Genomic DNA, 22,349 nt, shown 5'->3' with positions numbered 1-22,349 from the left:
GAAATGGTAAGGATGTGAAGGCTATTTGGTCAGCTGCTCAAAGGCCACCTCCGAGTGGGCCTAGCTGGGTCCCCTCTTCCCTCTGTTACATGGACTCTAGTTCCACCCTACGCTCATGTTGTGTAGGGGCTAGGGAAAAAGATGCTTGGAGGCAATGGTATTGTAATAAAGACACTTTTATTTAGTTCGATATGTTTCTATACAGAATGCAGAAAACACATCTTAAAATCATATAGAAGGAAATAAAAACACGTCAGTGGTTGGTGAACACTTGAATGTGAGATTGGCTCTCTGTCTCACAGAGTCCAAAGACCACTGCCAGCCGGGCACTCAGGGGAGGAGGCGGCCCGCAAGGGCATTGTTGCTGTTGTTATTCTGTTCACTGCCCCATCGCCTCCTGTTGCTATGGTAACAGGCCATTCTGGGCCAGCCACGTCTCTGCGTGGCAATGCCCGATGGTGGGGTTGCTAGGGGCAACGGAGCTATTTGGAAGGCCTTTCAAAGCCCTCACCTGGAACACTGGAAATTGTTTATCTTTTGGCAAGGTCATCAAAAATAATCTCACCAGGTCAGACTCAGCTTGCGCTCCTGACTCCGGGGCACTGGGGAAACTCCGGCTTGGATCAGGGCTTGGAGGCACAAGGCCCAGTCATCACAGGTCCACTGAGCCCTCATCTACAGGCTTCCCCCACAGTGGCACTGCTCACCCCACCAGGGGACCAGGCAGGAGAGAGAGGCTAGGCCCTGGGGGAGAAGGCGCAAGCGGGAATACCCTCCAGAGAAGGGCAGGGTGGAGACCCCTCCACTCTGACCGTTCCTCCCCTCCTGAGGCAGCACACATGAATCCTCTGCAAAATGGTCAGTATGGCTTAGAAGTGGCTGCTTGGTGTGCAAAGGGAGCCTGGGTCCACCCACCCACCCGCCCTCGATCACGGAAGGGATACGTTATTGCAAAAGGCATTCCTCCCTAAAAGGTACCCAAAATAACTCTCAGACATCAAGAAGTCATGCTCAAAATGGTTTCTTCCAAAGGAGGAGAATCAAAGCTGAGTGGGTGCCCCTGAGTCACGGGACAGAGATGCAGATGGATGGACGGATGTTCTGCTAAAAAAGGCAAAAGAAGCCCCAGTGTAATTCCAGAATTTAAACCATTAGGAAAAGAAGGGGGGAAAAAAATCAAAATGAGCAAAGCCGTCAGTCCCATGGAATCAACACTAGGAGCTTGTACAAACTGCTGTAAGCATCACCATTTTTAATCGTTTTTTTTAATAAAACAATTTGAGGCTGTATAAAAACTTTAGTAAAAAATTAGCTTTGAGAGCCCCCCTATTTTTACTATGAACTATTGCTGGCACTCCTCCCCAGCCACCAGACCTTTCCCAGCTGTTCAAGTCCAAGGCCTGGGACTGGAGCGCCAGAGAAAAGGGGTGGGGTGGGTCAGGGTTGGGCTGTGGACTGTTGGGACAAAGTGGCCAAGGTCAAGTGAGGAAAGAGCATCACATGACATAAAAATATTGCATCTTCACCAAAATGTCCCCCACTGAGTGTTTCAAAACTCCGTGATATTCCTTTTAGGAGGGGGAAAAAAAAACACACAGAAAAAGGGTAAAAGAAAACAGGCTGATGTGGTCGAGTCTCTCGACCTCCCCAGGCATCCCCACGAGCAGCTGGCCCACCTGGAGCACCTAGGTTGGGGGCCACGGCCACCACTGCCTCTTGGAGTCCCTTTTCTATGGAAATGAAGACCCCTTGGTTGTGGGCCGCTAGCGTGCATGGGGTGGGGGTGTGGATGTCCATGGCCTAAGAGGCCCCTCCAGCTTCCAGCCCCTGGCAACAGTGGGACAGCAAACCCAGCACCAGGGCCCTGGCCCCTGAGCCAGGGCCAGGAGGCCCCCAGTCAGGCTCTCTGGGGTATCAGAGCAACAAAGTTTACATAGTGTGAAAAAATAGGATTCCTTTGATAAAAAATACTGTCCCTTGGTCTTCTCTAAGTTTGAAACACCCTGGGAGCTTATTTTTAGCAAAGCAATTTCCCATACCCACCCAAAAATTACACATACAAGTTTAGGTAAACAGCAGATTAAATGTAAAAACTTAACCTTAACTTCTGAAAGTCCTTTGAATTTAATCTTTAGCTACTGTTTTCCATGTTACATCCTGCAGCTAGACACACGTGAATAGAAAAAACAGTACAGTTAGTGTTAAAGGCAAAACGCAGAGAGCCGGGAGGCCGCCCAGCACTGCCTGCGAGTTCATTCACGGTTCCTCGCTCCCTCCATCTACCTCTACTCCAAACGGTGCTTTCAGAGCCAGCCTTCAAAAACGCAGCGAAGAATTTTCTATGAACAAACAAAAAGCTGTTAGGCAAAAATTAAAAGTAAAAATGTCCCCAAAGTCTCTCCAGCTGCTTTGGGGTTTAGGAGGACCAAGTGGGCGGGCTTGTCCAGGCCCCGTGTGTGTCAGCGTGTGCTAGGTCAGGTGTCGGCTCCCAGTGGGCGATGGTCTGCAGGCCACTGGTCTCCACAGACAACACCGTGTTGTCTCCAGGGCCCTGCCCTACCCCTGCCTCCACCCAGGCGCTTGTGGGTTAAGGGGGGACATAGGGAGGGGGCGACCGGTATGGGGTCATGTTCTTGGGACGGGAGCCCTTGCCCTCCATGGGGGCTGTGAAGGGCGGCGGGGGCTGGTAGGGAGGCGCATTGGGATCCTCATCCCGCAGGGGTGTGTACTCTCCCACGGTGTCCTGGTTCAGAGGAGTGGTCTCGGGCACATTCTGGTTGGGGTACTCAGGAGGGGGGAGGGGGGCTTTTTCCTCCTGCAGGATAAGTGGCATGCTGGAGGAGGGTGGGGGCTTGGAGTCGTCCAGTTCGTCTGCAAAGATGATAGGCACCCCCTTCTTGATGAAGGTGGCCTGGTCCTCGAGGGTGAGTTTGCCCTTCCTCTTCTTGCGATAGCAGATCATGGCAATGATGCCAGCGATAAGCAGGATGGCTGCAACCACCACGGCCGGAATGACCGTGTGCAGGTAGACATCATCCTCGCTGCTCTTCTCAGGGTCCCGATCTGGCACCTCCGTAGGTGGTGCCTCTGAGGGCACCCTCCTGGGTGGCGCCACTGGGACAAACTGTAGATGCCGACAGCTGCCAGAGCCTGTCACAGAAATGCTCATGGCCTTGAAGTCGGGCTCCAAGGCGTTGGTGAAGGCAGCTCGAGGTCTGCCATCATCCTCAGCGATCCTCCGGCTCAGCCCCGTGATCTGCTCCTTGGGGCAGGGCTCCAGGGGCAGTGTATTGTTGGTCCATTCCACCACAATGGAGCCCCGGGTGATATTCTGCAGAGTGATGGTGCTGCAGTTGCGGTCCCCAAAGGCGAAGGCCAGCTTCTTCACCAGGGCAATCTTCTTGTGAATGTCATTCACCACAGCTGCTGGGTCACCCACAAACTTGGCCTTGAACCTAGCAGGAGCCCTATCCCCTTGAGGGCGCCTGTGGACATGGATCTCGAAGGCATCCACAGCTGATAGGCCCCCTTTGTCTGTGGCGTGCATGAAATATTCGTGCTTGCCCACGTGGCTGCTGTCAGGCAGGCCATACATGAGCTGGCTGTTGCTGTTGAATTGCACCCAAGACTTCTCGCCTACCAACTGCTGCTCCCGAAGCTTCAGGGTCAGCTTCAGCTTATCAGTGGTGGTGTCCTCGTTGTCATAGAAGGTGTCTGACGGGATCTTCACCTCAAAATAGGTGCCAACCCAGGCATCCACCCTGTCGATATGGTTCTTGAGCTCTGGGCGCTGGTTGGGTTCTCCTCCGCGGGGCATCCCACTGGTGGTGGTGCGGATGCGAGTAGGCGGGGAGGCGGTTTCCAATCTGGTGACGGGAGCTTTGGTGGTGACCCGGGGCACTGGTCGGGGTGTCCGTGGCTTCTTGGTCGGCCTTCTAGTTGTGGTGGTTGAGGAATCAGTAGAAGGTGTGGCTGGTTTTGGCGTGGATACTCGTGGCTTCTTGGTGGTAATTGTGGGAGGGGTAGCAACTGCCGTGGGCTCCACATAGCCAGGAATGGTCATTGTTGGGCGGATCTGGCCAGGAACTGTGGTGCCAGCTTCTGACACCCGAGTGGGCTGGATGGGGCCGAGGGTTGGGGTCTGAATAATGGCACCTCGAGTCCGAATGGTGACTGTGGGCTTCCCAGGAACAGGATCCCTGACTGGAGGAGTCGTGGTCTCGGTTGGAGGAGCAATGGCTGGAGATGTGGGGGTGGGCACAATTCTGGATGGTGGCTCCTGGATGGCTGTGGTTGGGGGCCCAATGGCAGTGACAGGTGTGGGTGTGGCATGGATCTGCCTCCGGATACGTTTGGGGAGAGGGGGTTTCTTGTTGGCGATGTGCCAACCCACCACAGGGTAGCCAAGCTGGGCAGACATAGCACCTTCCCTGGCAGGGACCTCCACACCACGAATGTCAGGCACACTGTTCTGGTTCAGGGAGCAGCCCAGCTTCCAGGAGAGCAGGGCCCCATTCTCTACCACCTTTTTTGCATTTCCTGGGCCAGCCATGAAAGCCGACATGTCAAACAGTCTGTTATTCACTACTGGCACCAACTTCATGTTGTGAAGCTCCACTTCTGAGAAGCTCCGCATCCTGTGCAGAAGGTCAATCCTTTGCTTTGGGGTCATCTTGGTGAGGTCAGCATCCAGAATTACCGTCAGGACAGTCACAGGCTCATCGGCAGCACAGACAGATGATACCACCTCACCAGGGTCTGGTGACGCCGCCCGCACAGACTGTGGCTCACTGTGGTCTTCAGGGTAGACCTCAACAGAGAACACACTGGAAGTCTGCGGGACGTGGCTTCCATTGGCCCCCAGCCGTGCAGTGCTCACTGAAATGTAATGCACGCCCTTATCAGTGTCAAGGGGGAGACCCTCCAGGGTGTGGCTCTGTGGGTCCCACTGCAGCCAGGATGGTAAGGTCTCCTTCCCTGCTGCTGATACCTAGAAGAGATGTCAGCATGAGTTAATTGCCACCATCACTGCATAACCCGAAAATGATCACAACAGTGAACCAATGGCCTAGCCTGTGTGACAGGCCTGAGGTACAATTCAGAATTCCTGGTGGAGGAACCAACGCCTCTCTCCTGGAGCTCATTTACCTATCACGAAAGACTGGGGCTGCCAGATGGGCTAGTATGGAAGGCAAATGGTTCGCCCAAGGCCACACGGTGGGGAGACAGCAGTTCTGGCACTCAAAACACATGTCTCATCCCAGAGAACTGATGCCAGGGAGCTCAAGAACGTTGCAGGTTTTTATACCAACGAAGTGCCCTGCCACCTACTCGTCCACTCTGCCTGCAGAATCAAGCCTGGGTGTCTCACCCCTCAGCACTACTTTCCAACCTTGCCTCAGACTTCTACCCTACCCTCCACAGACACCACAACTTTGCTCAAGGTATATGCCTGGCCTAGAGTGCCTCTCCTGCCCAGAAGTGGAAATGCACACAGGCCTGGGTGCAGGGACAACTCAATACCCCCAAATGCCTCATTTTACAACCACCATGTTACATTCAAGTGTAGTGGGGCACATTTGGTTAGCTGTATCTAATGTCTTAACAGTGCTTTTCAAATCTCAAGAAAAACTGCAATGTCCAGGGTAGGGGAATGTAAACAATTATCCTAAGAAGAGCGTTTATGAAAGGCATTCCAAGGACCTCCAGTCTCTCTAAAAGAGAATTCTATAGTCAACTAAGTTTGGGAAATGGACAGAGCTCACCTCTGTCCTTGGAAAGCCGAAGCACAGAGCAGGCCTCAGGAGCTCATCCCCTTTTCCACCCAACAGCACCTCCCAGACTTATTTCAGGGTGGAAGTCCTTCTCCACAGCAACATGACTGGTAATACGTAAAGCCCCCAAGGGAATGCCACCATAAAAACTTCCACCATCAGCTGACAAGAGGGAAACAAGACTCACCTCTTGCCCAGGCCCCATCTATGACTTCTCTCACCTTCGGGAAACACCTACTCCTGCCCCCAATGCAAGAAAGGTGGGACCCACTCTCTGGTCTGCCTAAAGGCACTCTCAGTCAGCTCCACTGCCCTGTCCGTCAAGTCCAGAAACACAATGGCCAACAGATGGCATGTCTTACTGCCAGCCTCGGCCCAGGGATTGCCCTTCATGGTCACTGCTTGTCAGGAGAGGGAAACTAAAACGCTTCCCTCCCTGTGGCAGGAAGGCCACAGCTATAGCTTCTGGGTTCCCCAGGGGCTCTGGTTCGTCAGGCTTCCTCCTTCCAAGAGCCGGGTGCCTGAGTGATTGGGGAAGAGACCCTGAACTCATACCTGCTCTTCCCAGCTAGGACCCGGGTGTCAATGAGCATGCCATTCCATCAACCTTATCAGAGACCAGATATTTACCCTGCCTGTAAAGAGATTTCTTACCTCCAGCAAAAAGCCATGAGAAGACATATGACATTATTAGGAGTTGTCCTTTATTGACTGCTCTCTGAACTACTGAGTTCACAGAGTTTCTTTTGTGACCACATTCCATCAACACTAGGGTGCACAGTCATCTAATTAATGAACCACTAAGAATCTCCCATCCCATCACTCACCATCCACTGCAAACAGAACCAACATCAGAAATGGTAAAATAACTGTAAACATGGGTGTCTTCAAATCCATGAAAAACACTAAATATATTCTTCCTTTACAATCTTTTTTAGCTACAAAAATACTTATCACAACTGCTTTGACTGAAAAACCTATGCTTTAAATTTTTTCAGTTCAATTATGTTAAATACAAAAACTGCCACATCCACATACAAACATATAAAGCAAAGGCTGAATGATCTAGTTTTGCAAAAAATGTGAAGCAAAGATGTTAAGGCCAAATGGAGTAGTCAAGGGAACCATGAGATCTTTTACAGGGGTGGGGTAAGAACTTCCTGAGAGGAAGAGAGTAGGTGAGCCAGGGCGCGGACCCAGGTTTCCGGCCACCCAAAGGTATTTCTCCTAAGCCCACTCCATCCCAATGACTACCACTGGAATGAGAGCACATCTGCAAGAGATCAGGCAGAGAAAGGAGAAAGGGAGGGCCAAGAATGGAGCTCTGGATGAAGTCAGCCAAGGAGAAGCCACTTGTAGAGAAGACTGAACAGGGCCAAGAGAGACCAGGAGAGGCTCCAGATGGGTGCCAAGTGGCTGGCCAGGCCCATGGGATATGCCTCAGTGGCCAGGCAGTTAGGCCTGTGCCCAGCGCCGTGTGTTCCATCAGCACAGATGAGTAAGCAGCGCCAGTGCTTTTTCAAGTCTGTCTCAATTACGTAAGGGCACTTTATAACAGAGAGAACAGAGAAGGGCCCTCATCTCCTCAAGCTCCCCTGGCTGGCTCAGCTTCCCATTCTGCTGACCCCCAACAGCCACAGTTCTGTTGTCAGACATGCCCTAAGGCATAAACCCAGGTTGGTCAAGGCTCCCACACAGCCAGACTTAGAAAATATACACTTATTTGAACTATGCCGAGTCACATTTTAACATGTTAATAACGTGTAATATAAATAACAAACATTAAAGAAAACCCCAGGTTTCACCAAAGTAAGTTATAATGCTCAATCTCAAACTGGGCGATGGAAGAGCAGAACTGTGTACCTTCATTTTGGTTACAGAAACAAATTCTTTCACTATGGTCTACCCACAGCTTTAGAGACAACATTTGGGATAAGCCATGTCAGAAAAACAGAGCCAAGCCACTCCACCCTGCACCTGCCCTCCCTTCTGCAAATTCTGGCTCCTCAAGGTACTAGAGCCCTGGCCACAGGATAGGTGTTCAACCTGGATCTACACCCGGAAGCAAACAGTCCCTGGTGTCTTGGGTACTCCTCAGACAAGGAGAGATTCTAACCTGAACGTTCTAAAATCCATGCATCTCTGAACATCTTGGTACTGCAAACATCAGATCCAGGCAGCACTTTGGTTGGCAATGATTCATTTTAATATAAAGGCCACAGGAAGCAAAACAAATCTGAGTTCCACAAGGAACCTACCCAAGTCACAGGGAAGCTGACATCTCTGCATTTTCAAGGCCATTTAGGGAAAGCCCCTGAACTGGGAAGTTTGAACATGCCTGAAGGTCTGGCAGTGTCCACAGTCCCCAAAGGATTCCACTAGCAGCCCCCCTCCCTCTCAAGGGCACTCAGTTGAGGGAACGCTCTGGGATGCAACACCTGCTCTACTGTGACAAAGCAGGAGCCCCTCAGTCCATGGGAACTCTGGACATCCTCCCCAGCTTGCAAAACTTCCAGGATCTAGACCACTTTTCCTCTCAGGACCTAAGGGTGAAGTGGGATATGAAAGTTCCTTCTCAGAGACACAGCCCCCATGACAAACCAGGACTCATCTCTATAAAAACACCGTATCCGAAGGGAAGCCCCATCTCCAGGCAGTCTGAGGCTTCATCTAACCTCAGCCTGTTTTCTCACATGTAAGAAGGGGGAAAAGATGCCAGCCTTGTATGATCACAGGGCCAGGCACACGCTGGACTCTGTCAGTGCTGGTTCCTCACCCGCCCCTATGGGCTGAGGACACAGTACACATTGTGAGGCTGCTGCAGGAATGGATCCAGGGCGTGTCCAGGCTCCACTCCCTCATCCTCTTTCCCAAATGGCCTTGGACCCAGCACACACTGAGGCTTTGTCTCCCTGTTCATACTCCAAAGCAGAAACTCAAAGCATCAAAGGGAAGTGGAGAGGTCACAGGAAGAGGAAGCCAGGACCCTAGAGGGGAACACGGCCAAGGCTGGGGACCCTCAGGGACTTGCTTACCTGTTAAGACCTGTTTGCTAAGAGTGGATGAAAACGTTGAGGGGCAGAGAGGGCAGGGAGAACTTGCTGCAGGTGACAGCCCAAAGCCAGCACTCACATCCTCTAAGTCTAAAAGAGATGTGCTTGATCCTGGCATATTTGCACATGAGATTCCGACTATCCTTGGAATCCTTAGTTTACTCATATAGAAATTTCTGTCCTAGCTGTACTGTAACCACCCACAACTGACCCTCTAAGGGCTGCCAGGCTAGGAATGGCATGCAAGAAGCAGGAATCAGAACTCTGTGTGAAGTGCTCATAACACCAGCACATGTATTTGGAGTGACAGGCTGTCCCCGGCCATGGAACTCCCCCAGGGTTTCAAGTCACCCCCAGGTTTTCAAGTCACCCTCCATCATTAAATACCAATACTCCCTTGCTGACCTTATAAAGCAGCCATCTTGGAAAGAAGACTTCAGGCAATGGGAACACCTGCAGGAGGCAGAAACTGCAGGAGGAAGCCTGATTTGAGATCATGGGCTCTAGATCACAGGCCACTCACAAAGAGCCAGAAATCTTTCCAGTTTCAGCAACCCTCAGAGAGAACATGCTTCTGAGATAGAAGGCAAGCCCAGCACTGAGGAAAATAAGATCTTGAACAGCCACATACCCAATTTTAGAAATCCTGATCCATAAAGTACATCCAAAAACATTAAGAATCAAAACCACAAAACCTGGGAAGACACATAAGGAGTTCTGAAGACTACCTGCCCAGCATTGCCCACAAAATATCACCATGACCAATGATTGGGGAACTGCCAAACGTGAAGGTTTTGGTCACTCCTCAGTCTATACTAGCAGATGACTAGTAACTGGCTATTCAGTTCTCAGACATTCTCTTCAACTTCTCCGCTGGAGCCTTCTCTGGCACAGTAGACTGTCAAACACTTGGTCTGATAAAGATACAGCACCTGTGCTAAACACCATGCAACGTAAGTAGAGTCTCTCACCCCAAATCAGCATAATACACCTGGAGAAAGAACAAATCGGCAGAGGAGCTTGTATTACTTAGTCCCTCATCAAAGAGCAGATTTCTGCCCATCAAAACTGAGGAGCTGGACTCTCACTAGGGCTTAATTAACTATATGACCACTGGTTTCTAAAACCAAGAAAACCTAAGCTTTATCATTCAGAACCCACAAGGTGGTATCTTACCCATGCAGGAGTTATGGGACTTAGAAATGGCAAGCAAAAGTTCCAGAAAGATGGATGAGCACTTTCATATCCTTGTCACTTGGGTGAGCTGATGCTGGCCAGCAAAGAGGGATCTTAGGAATAAAGTATAATCAAGAAACTGCATTTGGGGCTTCCCTGGTGGTGCAGTGGTTGGGAGTTTGCCTGCCGATGCAGGGGACATGGGTTCGTGCCCCGGTCCAGGGGGATCCCACGTGCCGTGGAGCGGCTGGGCCCATGAGCCATGGCCGCTGAGCCTGCGTGTCCGGAGCCTGTGCTCCGCGGTGGGAGAGGCCACAGCGGTGAGAGGCCCGCGTACCACAAAGAAAAAAAAAAAAAGAAACTGCATTTGGTGAGAATTCCCCCACACTACAAACCTTTTGGAGGGTCCTTTGAGCCTCAGTGGTGGCACCTTCCAACCAACACCTCAAGACAGGACAGCCCCAGGGGTTCAGGCTGGGCCCTTCCCTGAATCCCTAACAGATGTGTCAGAGGGTCTTCTCACTGGTCCATTTCACAGTGGCACAAACTGCTGCCCTGTGACACCCCACTGCTTAGGCCTCTTAGCAGCCTGCCCTGGCAAAGTCCCTGCCTTCCCTCAGACCTGGTCACTGGCTCCTGGACCCTTCAGCCCCTCACCCCTCACCCAAGCTGCGGAGCTGAGACAACCCACAGCCGTCTATGGCTGGATACCATAGGCAACACCCTGGAGGCACTCACACATGAGGTGATCAAGGCCTCCTTGGGGCAGGCCAACTGTGTGGTGGGCTCCTTTGCTCAGGGGGGCAGGAAATAGTCCCTCTGATGGAGTCAGCTTCCAGTCACGTTTCAGAGGCCCCCACGGTGCTGACTCACATTCAGGGTGATCCTGTGTCTGTGCCATGGACTATGACAATGAGACTAATCTGTGGCCAAGCTCAACTTCCACAAATGATGCACATGGGCAGTCACATGGCTGGGCTGTGGGGAGATGGCACATGTCAACACAAAGAGCCTCTGGCTTGAGGTCAAAGGCCAAGCCTTTGCCCCCACAGAAGGTGAGGAACCAGGGTAGAACCAGGGTAGACATACTTTGCTTTACCGAGTAGAGGAGAGCCACACCCATGAGAGACAATAATTGGTTCTGCTGCTTGACATTCAAACCTCAAGCCAGAATATGGCTGTTGCCACAAAGGCCAAGGCCACAGGATCACATGTTGTTGAATACAACTTGTCCAGCCCAATCAGTGCCCCTCTGGTCTGAATTATGAAGCATTTTATCTGCTGTTAACTGTTCTCATCTGAAAACAAAAATTAATCATTTTCCCCCCAAAGTAAGGGACAGCTTAGGATGGTTATAGCCACTAATAAAATTCTCAGAATCAGTCCCTCAATCCCAAGCCCTGACATCAACTATTTTTACTTCATCATGTTTTCAGTCCTTGTCAGTAATTTTTTTTCTAAAACATAGAAGCCTATATATTCAATAATAAGTATTTGAGCTGATATGTCTGGGCAAATGCCATTCTGACAACCCACCCCCAAGGATGCCTTCCTTCGCCAACCCACATTTCCCAGTGTGCTCTGTTCACAAGGGATCAATTCAGAGCCAGGGAACACCCACTTGAGGCAGGAAGAAACTGCAGTTCATCTCACGCAGGCGGGGTTGCCACAAAGCTCGCAAGCATCCAAAGAAATACTCCTTTCATGAGCTCCCCTTCCTGGCCAAAAAGAGTACCCATTGTTCTCATGGGAACAATTGGGGGCCTATGCCAGCAGATGAGAGCACAGTCCCAGGAAGGGCTGCTCCCAGTCTGCCAACATCTTGGGCTGAGAGAAATTCCACATTGTCTCCAGACAAGGAGGCTAAAGGGAAGCAGGGATGAAAAGCCATCCTCATGGGCACTACCAAAATGAGACATCTGAGGGGGATCTAGAGGGGCAGCCCAATCATTTCATGAGATGCAAAGACTTCTCTCCTGACCAACCCAGAGAGGAGGAGTTAGAACATCTCCAGCCATATCATCACCTTCCTCAGCCAGTCCTACACTCAACTCAAGTCAGAGGAGAGGCACCCTTAGGGAGCCAGCGCCACTCCTGAGGGAAGTCAGGGGGTAACTTATACTATGGCCAACTTGGGACAGCTTAGGATCTGCCCAGCAAAAGCAAAGCTGGCTTCTGTGGGACCTATACCTACAGGCCCTGATGAAGAGAGAGGGTGTTCTAAGACCTAAGACTGCTGTGAGAGCAAAGAACAGTCGAGACCAGGGATGAGCTTTGCATACAGGCATCTAGTCTGGTCCAAGGGAGCACACACCAGGACCATCTCCTTTAGGGTGCCCTGAGGCCACAGGAGAAAAGAAGAGAGACCCAAGGCACAGGTCTTTCAGGAAGGTCATGCTGGCCACAAAGGTCTGGAGGTAGCCCATAGACCCTTCTTACATCAGATCAATGGAGTCCATTTGGGAGTTAAAATGGGGTCAGTAATAGCAAACTGATTCTTGAGGTAGAGCTAGAGAACAGCAGGGAAGTAATAGGTGCTGGCTGGGATGAGACTGGATAAGGGCTGTTTGGACATGAAAAGAGTCTCAGATGTGGGGCAGAGCAAAGGATCCAGGACCTCAGGGTTAATCCTCCAGGCAGGCATGTCCCCTTCTTCTTTCTCCTGACCTGTTTCCTTGAAGTCTGGTGTATAAAATATAGGGAAGTGCTTGTTTTAGGAGTTGATATTACCCGATGCGCATACCTGGCTGATGCCAAGCAGCACTTCCTCTGTCACTGTGATTCCCAAAGTTGCCACAATCTCCTGAAATACCACAACCATCAGCCCACACAGGTCCAACAAGGCTTGGCAGGTAGCCAGTGCAGCTCACTTAGCATAAGACTTGATTTTCTACCCCTTCTATAGATTGTTACATGGTCTGTTACAAACACTGAATTATTCTATCACCAACCCCCATGCACATCTCCTGACCAGTCAGCAAGTATGACAACCACACCATCTAATCTCATCAGGTCTCAGGACAGACCATGTTCTGCCTATGAGTCCTCATTAGGCAATTCGGCTAATTGACTGGAAGGCCAACCCTTACCTGGGAACCCCACATGAGGCTTAGGCAAGCTTAGTCTCTTACTGCCCTGACATAGGCTGGCATTTCTTCCTACAAACAGGCAGGTAGGCTTTTTTTCTTTTTTTAATAAGTTTATTTTATTTATCTATTTTTGGCTGTGTTGGGTCTTCGTTGCTGTGTGCGGGCTTTCTGTAGTGGTGGGGAGTGGGGGCTACTCTTTGTTGTGGCACACGGGCTTCTCATTGAGGTGGCTTCTCTTGTTGCAGAGCACAGGCTCTAGGCGCACAGGCTTCAGTAGTTGTGGCATGAGGGCTCAGTAGTTGTGGCTCGTGGGCTCTAGAGCACAGGCTCAGTAGTTGCAGCACATGGGCTTAGTTGCTCCACGGCATGTGGGATCTTCCCAGACCAGGGATCGAACCCGTGTCCCCTGCATTGGCAGGTGGATTCTTAACCACTGCACCACCAGGGAAGTCCCTGGCAGGTAGGCTTTGACAATCCAAAGCAGGTTTGCAGGTACTGAGGGGGTTCTCCTTCCCTCTGCCAGCCCAAAAACATTTGAAGGCCTACTATGGGACTGGAATCAAACATGCAGACTAAAAAGAATTTCAAGTACAAAAATTTGCTAAGAAAATAACACAGGGTTTTGTGAGAAATCTGCCTTCATCAGGGTGGAGGGAAAGGGCTCCAATGCTGAAACTAAGCCTGAAAGAGGTGGCTGTACCCATGCTGACAGAAGAAAAAAAGAGCCAGCAGCCTGGGGTGGGCCCTAAGCTTGGCATATCTGTGGGGCAGAAAGAGGCTGGTGTGGCTGGGACAAGGTATGCAAAGGGAAAGGGGAGAGAGAAGAGGCCAGAGGCCAGATCAAACAGGGCTTAATCTTAAGGGCAGGGTGGTAGGGGAGGCCTGTTTTTAGCAGATGTAAGCTTTACAAAGATAAAGATGTCTCTTGACTCAGTATGGAGAACAGACTAAGGGGTTAAGAACAGAGGCAGGGCGCCTGGGAAGAGGTGAGCGAGTGGTAGTTTGGATGACAGTAATAGTGATAGATATGATTTGGAGGTCACCCCAACAAGGCTCCTTGGGACCAAGATCTGAAATATTCCTCACATACACAAGAATATTGGGCAGCCTTTAAAAGTTACATTCCCAAAGAATACTTAATAACCAAGGAAAAAAAACTCAAACTACAGTGAATGAAAAAAAGGTTAAAATATAGATTCAGCATGATTTCAGGTCTGTCTAAAATGTCTGTGTGTGTATGTGACACAGACACCTCTTGATGAACGCAGAAAATGATAGAGGAGTATGCTAGTGGTAGGAACCACAGGAGATTTTCTTTCTCCCTTTTTCTACAATGTACATTTATACATCATTATTATAATAGGGGGGAAAAAAAACAACTCCTTTAGTGTAAAGACTTTTCAATCCTGTTTTACACACAGGGAAAACAAAGCTCCAGGAAGGAAGTCAGGCTTTCTGATCTGATTCCCACCCCACACAACCCTGATGTCAAGACGGTTCAGGATGAAGAGTCACACATTTTCACCTGTTTTTCTACAGGCTAATCATCTACTAAATGGTGTGCTTTCCACAGATAGATATGCTCAGATAAAATCCTGTTTTCCTAGTAAAATCTCTTTGCTCCCCCAGTGAATAAGCCTGTTAAATGTCCCTCTGCCAGATACAGCAAATACTCAGCTCACAGTATCGACTCAAGGCACCTTTGGTCAAGACTAATCCATGTACAACATTCCAGTGGCCACTGGAACAAGGGTCATCGCTACAGGGTTTGGATATTCAGAAGATGAAATTTGATGCTGGGTAAGAAATGTACCTCCAAAAACGCCATTTTTCATCTAATAAATTAGAAACTGGCTTACTGGGGTGTTTTGAAGATTACATGGAAATCTTTCTCAAAGACTCTACAAACTAGAAAGAGCTCCATGGAACTGAGACAGGATCTTCGGAAGTATGACCACCTCTGAGAACACAAGGCCACCCTAAGAACAAGCCAAGAGCTAAAGAGAGGGGGTCAAAAAGGAAAAGGAAGAGAACACAAGGAGGGTCAGGTGAGGAGTGGGTCTGCCCAGATTCAAGGGAAAGGGGCATAGACACATCTCTCAATGAGAAGAGTGGCATGGAATGGAAGTGGCATGGAAGAGTGACCATTTCTAATCTAGATGCCTGGGGTTTGTGGGTCAGAGAGAGGCAAGTTGGTAAAGACTCACTGGAGCCTGGGTGTGCTTTGACCAATGGAGTACAAAGGAAGTGTCACTGTGCAAGTTTCCAAGCCCAGGCCTTAAGAGACTGGCAGCTTCCACTTCCTGTATCTTGGAATACTCAATCTTGGAACCCAGCTACTGTACTGTGAGGAAATCCAGGTATCTGTGGAAAGGTCTACATGGAGAGAAACCAAGGACCTTGATCAGCAGTCCCAGGTAAGCTCCCTGCCAACAGGCAGAACCAACTTGCCAGCCATGAATGAGCCACCTTGGAAGTAGATCCTCCAGGCCCAGGTGAGCCACTCTAACTAGTACCATGTGCAGCAGAGAAGAGATTCCCAGATGAGCTCTAAATCCCTGAATTCTTGGCCACAAAATTGTGAGCAAAACCAACTGGCCGTTTCAAACCACTATGTTCTTATGCTTTAAACATACCAATAAACAGCCAGAACACTATGTGTATGTAGAAATCTAAGTGCAAAACAGATATTAAAAACTACCATAACAGGGCTTCCCTGGTGGCGCAGTGGTTGAGAGTCCGCCTGCCGATGCAGGGGACACAGGTTTGTGCCCCGGTCCGGGAAGATCCCACATGTCACAGAGCGGCTAGGCCCGTGAGCCATGGCCGTTGAGCCTGTGCTCAACGTTGAGCCTGTGCTCCGCAACGGGAGAGGCCACAGCAGTGAGAGGCCCGCATACCACACACACACACACACAAAATCTAGAAACAATAAATGCTGGAGAGGGTGTGGAGAAAAGGGAACCCTCTTGCACTGTTGGTGGGAATGTAAATTGATACAGCCACTGTGGAGAACAGTATGGAGGTTCCTTAAAAAACTACAAACAGAACTACCATATGACACAGCAATCCCACTACTGGGCATATACCCTGAGAAAACCATAATTCAAAAAGAGTCATGTACCAAAATGTTCATTGCAGCTCTATTTACAATAGCCCGGAGATGGAAACAACCTAAGTGTCCATCATCGGATGAATGGATAAAGAAGATGTGGCACATATATACAATGGAATATTACTTAGCCATAAAAAGAAACGAACGTGAGCTATTTGTAATGAGGTGGATAGACCTAGAATCTGTCATACAGAGTGAAGTAAGTCAGAAAGAGAGAGACAAATACCGTATGCCATCACATATATATGGAATTTAAGAAAAAAAAAATGTCATGAAGAACCTAGGGGTAAGACAGGAATAAAGACACAGAGCTACTAGAGAATGGACTTGAGGATATGGGGAGGGGGAAGGGTAAGCTGTGACAAAGCGAGAGAGAGGCATGGACATATATACACTACCAAACGTAAGGTAGATAGCTAGTGGGAAGCAGCCGCATAGCACAGGGAGATCAGCTCAGTGCTTTGTGATCGCTGGGAGGGGTGGGATAGGGAGGGTGGGAGGGAGGGAGACGCAAGAGGGAAGAGATATGGGAACATATGTATATATATAACTGATTCATTTTGTTGTAAAGCAGAAACTAACACACCATTGTAAAGCAATTATACTCCAATAAAGAAGTCAAAAAAAAGAAAAAAACTACCGTAACAAAGTATAGACCTTGGAATATTTTTAATTCATATTCAAGCCACATCTCTGGGGAAAGAATGCTGTAGGCCAAGGGTTAGAAAACTATGGCCATGAGGACTTCCCTGGTGGCACAGTGGTTGAGAATCCGCCTGCCAATGCAGGGGACACGGGTTCGAGCCCTGGTCCGGGAAGATCCCACATGCTGTAGAGCAACTAAGCCTGTGCACCACAACTACTGAGCCTGTGCTCTACAGCCCACGCACCACAACTACTGAAGCCCGAGCGCCTAGAGCCCGTGCTCCGCAACAAGAAGCCCACGCACCACAACGACAAGTAGCCCCCGCTCGCCGCAACTAGAGAAAGCCTGCGCTCAGCAACGAAGACCCAATGCAGCCAAAAATAAATAAATAAAATAAAATAAATAAATTTACTAAAAAAAAAAAAAAGAAAACTGTGGCCATGGGACTTCCCCAGTGGTCCAGTGGTAAAGAATCTGTCTTCCAATGCAGGGGACGCGGGTTCGATCCGGGCTGCCACCTGTCTTTGTACAGCCCATGAGCTAAACGTGTTTTTTGAGATTTTTAAATGAGGGGGAAAAAAATCAAAAGATATAGTATTTCTTGACACGTGAAAATCACATGAAATTAAAATTTCAGTTTCAGTAAAGTTTTTAAAAGTAAAGTTTTATTGGGGGCTTCCCTGGCGGCACAGTAGTTAAGAATCCGCCTGCCAATGCAGGAGACACAGGTTCCAGCCCTGGCCCGGGAAGATACCACATGCTATGGAACAACTAAGCCCGTGCTACTGCGCTCTAGAGCCCATAAGCCACAACTACTGAGCCCGCGTGCCACAACTACCGAAGCCCATGCACCTAAACAAGAGAAGCCACAGCAATAAGCCCACGCACCACAATGACGAGTAGCCCTGCTCGCCGCAAATAGAGAAAAGCCCGTGTGCAGCAACAAAGACCCAATGCAGCCAAAAATAAATTAAATAAATAAATAAATTTATTTAAAAAAAAGTTTTATTGGAACAGAGCCATGTCCATTCGCTTGCATATTGTCTATGGCTACTTTCATACTACACTGGCAAAGTTGAGGAGTTGCAACAGAAACCATATGGCCAGCAAAGCCAATATCTGGCTTTTTTAAGAAAAAGTGTGCTGACATCTGCTCTAGGAGATGTTCATAGCTTGAGGAGTACACCCCACCCACCCACATGTCTCCCATGCAAACTCAATCAGGAAGTAGGGGAAATTCCAAGGTCCCACAACCCCAGACAAATGGATGGTACTTCTTCACACAAAAGCTTCCTGTTTCAACTAATTTCCACCCTGGGTTGGACAAGACACTCTTCAGTTACAAAAATCTCAGATCTCCTTGTTTTCTGGGTTGCCTCCCCAAAAGGAGATGAGGCGAGGCTGAAATTTAAGTACTAATTTTGGTTCTTAAGTGACCAAATACATTAGTAAACATAGAACACCAAAGCAAAGCAAAACTCCAATATTTACTTATACCTTATTTTTTAAAAATAGGTTCAAAGCATTTAAAAGTTCCATATTTCTTGGGTTTAATCCCATGGTTAATGAAAGCAGACCATTTCCTATACACAGGCCCTTCCATCAAATCCCTAACTTGATGACCAAAAGATCTTCCAGAGTACATATGTAAAAGCTTTTTAATGGTGACACCCTCAAAGTGGGAGCAAGAATAAAGGTTTAGGATGCTATTCTGAGATATATGGGGACCCTCTAGTGAACATCAGTGGCTGTCCCTCTCTTAAGGAACATTTAGCAGGTCCTGGAAGAACTGAGCTCAGAATTCCTGGAAAACTGACAAACTAAACCTAAACTGAAAAACTAAAAAAACCTAAAATTAACACTAAAATCAAAACTAAAATGGAAGATGAGAATTATTCCTCATTTACAGTTTATATCCAGTCTCACCTTGATGACTTCTCCATTGGAGGCAATTAAATCTGTTGGAATGGTCACTCGAAATGAGCGTCCGACGACAGCGGTGCCATCAGGAATGCCAACCACCGTGGGAACAGCCTCATGGAGGTCTGAGAGTACTGAGTGCATGGATGCCTCGAGCTGGTTCTCCCAGTCCCTGACGGCCTCCGAAGGCTCACTGGGCCAGCGGGACTGAGTCACAGCCACAGATAGCAGAAGGAGAAAGGTCCTCCCCCAGAGGGGGAGCAGCAGCGAGAGGGCCACAGACATCCTCATCCCGGGCTCAAGTCTGCTCAAGCAGATAGTCTAAGAAAGGAAGCAAGTGACGTGGTCCCAGAACTGGGTCCTCAGCCTCTCCACACCTGCTCCATCCCAGAGCACCCAAAGCCTGAAAAAGAAGAAGAGTAGACTCAGACTTCAGCAACTTCCATGGTTTCAAAGTTGAGCACAGGCAGTTATTACCCCCTAAGTGTTTCTGCCAAAAATATCTACTCTGAGTTGGATCAAGTCTCACCCTGCACTGTCCAGTACAGAGCCACCAGCTACATGTGGCTACTGAACACTGGAAATGTGGCTGGTCCATTAAGTATAAAGCACACCGTGGATTCTGAAAACTAAGTATAAAAAAGGAATGTTGGGGACTTCCCTAGTGGTCCAGTGGGTAAGACTCTGTACTCCCAATGCAGGGGGCCAGGGTTCAATCCCTGGCCGGCGAACTAGATCCTGCATGCATGCCATAACTAAGAGTCCGCATGCCGCAACTAAGAAGTCTGTAGGCTGCAACTAAGACCTGGCACAGCCTAAATAAATAAATTAATTTTTAAAAAAAGAATGTAAAATAGCTCATTAATACTTTAAAAATATTGATTACATATTGAAATAATATTTTGGATATGAAAATATTAAGTATAGTTAAGTAAATAAATATTAATAGTACATAATAAAAATATTAAATATATTATTAAAATTAATTCCACCTGCTTATTTTTATTTCATGTGACTACTGGAAAATATTAAATGACATATGTGGATCACATTATATTTCTGTTGGGTAGTGCTGCTCTAGAACTAACTTCCAGTTCATAGGAAACACAGGGCCATGAAGACACGATCAGACAAATCTAGAATGTGGGACCTTCTACAAGATAACTGGTCTGGTCTTTCCAAATCTGACGCCTCTAAATACAAGGGGACTATTCTAGATTTAAAGACTGCAACCAGATGCAGTGTGTACATCTTGATTGGACCCTGGATTTACTTTTTTTTTTAATTTATTTTTTATTGAAGTATAGTTGAATTACAATGTTGTGCTAATTACTGTTGTACAGCAAAGTAACTCAGTTATACATATATGTACATTCTTTTTCATATTCTTTTCCATTATGGTTTATCACAGGATACTGAATATAGTTACCTGTGCTATACAGTAGGGCCTTGTTTATCCATTCAATATGTACCAGTTTGCATCTGCTAATTCCAAACTCCTAATCCAACCCTCTCTTACCCCCCACCCCCTTGGTAACCAGTCTATTCTCTATGTCCCTGATTCTATTTCTGTTTCATATATAGGTTCATTTGTGTCGGATTTACTTAAAAAAAAAAACAAACCAAAAAACACACAAGACCAGCTCTCAAAGGGATAGCTGAGGAATTGTGCATGTGGGCTGGAGATTATATTTATTGTTAATTTTCTTAGGTGAGATGATGGTGGTGTGGCTCGATAACAGATTGTCCTCAATTTTGAAGTATTTAGGGATGAAGTATCAAAAATCTCTGCAACTCACTTTGAAATGGTCCAAGGGGGGAAAAAAACCCATGTGCATGCATATATAGAGATAAAACAATGTGCCAAATATTACAATTAGTAAGTCTTAAAAAAATACTTTTGAAAAAAATTGAAAAGCCAAGTATTTGCACAGAGAAGTGTGGCAACCACCCACTTCTCACACCCCACATATTGCATATATTTGCAAACTCAGTGCTAGTGAACAAAACTTATTTGAACTCTCTTGCCCCCCAACCCCCAACAGTGACTAAAACCCTGCACATTGTCCCCTCTCCCCCACACCAGCTTCAAGCAGCTCATGACCCTGCTCTAAGGCTGGCAGCCACACAGATGCACTGTGGGACTTTCTGGGTGCCCACAAGTGGCCACAGCCATCACAAGCAATTTCCCATTCTGGAAAATGATGAAGCCCTGCCCTGAGCCAAGCTGTTGAGGAGCCACGTGATATTTTTTGACCTGGGTAATACAAAGTAAATAAAATTGCTGAAGAAAACAAGGCCACTGAAACAGACAGCGTACTCTGAAGTCAATGCAAATCCAAGCCAATGCCAAAAGGTTTTTTTTGCTATTGACTTCGTTATTGCTGTTCTTATTTTGTTTTTGAACTAAAAGTCATGAGACAGAGACAAAACCCAAGAAAGTAACACAATTTTGAGGGCTGGAAGTCCTATCCTACCAAACCAAGACTTATCACAAAGCTACTGTATTTAAGGCAGTGTCACATGGGGCAGAGTAGACACTGGACTGTGGAACAAGAGGGAGAGCCCAAAACCTGCTTGCAAAGAAGCTGTTCAAAGATACCAGGACAAGTGGCTATCTATGTAGAAAAAAACAATTAGGTTCTTCTGTCACTTCTCCATCAAAAACAAGATAAGGGGCTTCCCTGGTGGCACAGTTGTTGAGAGTCCGCCTGCCGATGCGGACGGGTTCGTGCCCCGGTCCGGGAGGATCCCATGTGCCGCGGAGCAGCTGGGCCCGTGAGCCATGGCCGCTGAGTCTGCGCGTCCGGAGCCTGTGCTCCGCAACGGGAGAGGGCACAACAGTGAGAGGCCCGCGTACCGCAAAAAAACAAAAAACAAAAAACAAGATAAATCCCAAGTGGATTAGATACATAAATGTAAAAAGCAGAACTTTAAAATGTTTAGAATATAGCAGAATGTCAGAATAAGGAAGGATTTCATTTTTAAAAGATATCAAAAAACACAAAACATAAAAGAAAAAGACCATTGGACTTTCACTTCTAGGAAGATGAAACAGATGTACTTCTCCTTAGTTTCCCACTAAATACAAGGGAAAATCCTAGATATTATATATATATAATAAACATGAGACTCTTAAACAGTCAAGAGAAGAAGGCAGAGCAGCTAGGGACCCCAGGATTCAAGGAATGACACAGCAGTGAGTTCCCTGGGTTTTCTTTTGCCTCATGTATACCAGAAGTGGGAGCTGAAGAAGCTGGCAACCCAGTAATGCCAACAAATGAAACAAAAAACGTCCTAACAAAAGTCTGCTCTCTTTATCCAAAGGAGCTAGAAGGGGGTAACCTAGCAAGACATAAAACATTTAGACAGTAACAGCTCTATTCTAGCAAAACACCACAGAAAAAACTGTGGCCCCACTCCCACTCATGCCGACAAAGGCCAAGTGGGGAGCCAAGACTTCCACCCTCATGAGGCTGTAACAAGGCACCCTAATATCGCCACTGGGGAGGGAGCTGGGACTTTCATCCTCACTGGCTAGTAACAATGCACCACCCTCTACCTCCAGCCCCTTGG

The 22,349-nt window shown here is 48.1% G+C and overlaps 1 protein-coding gene across 4 annotated transcripts in view; it reads right to left on the bottom strand.

The window, feature by feature from the left end:
- Nucleotides 1–918: 918 nt before the first annotated feature.
- The window catches only part of DAG1 (dystroglycan 1), a 63,600-nt gene continuing 42,169 nt past the window's right edge, over nt 919–22,349 (bottom strand). For all 4 annotated transcript variants that reach the window (XM_082663291.1, XM_082663292.1, XM_082663293.1 and 1 more), the window contains exons 2-3: nt 18,780–19,176; nt 919–4,990 (exon numbers count right to left, since the gene is read on the bottom strand). In XM_082663291.1, the coding sequence (XP_082519417.1) occupies nt 2,588–4,990; nt 18,780–19,064 (2,688 nt within the window). In that variant the 5' untranslated portion in view covers nt 19,065–19,176 and the 3' untranslated portion in view covers nt 919–2,587. The remainder of the gene's footprint in view (nt 4,991–18,779; nt 19,177–22,349) is intronic.

The sequence above is a fragment of the Grampus griseus genome (assembly GCF_964374135.1).
Source record: "Grampus griseus genome assembly, chromosome: 10".
Classification (NCBI taxonomy): Eukaryota; Metazoa; Chordata; class Mammalia; order Artiodactyla; family Delphinidae; genus Grampus; species Grampus griseus.
Note: the sequence above shows the minus strand (reverse complement) of the source record. Positions and strands in the feature narration are given on the sequence as shown.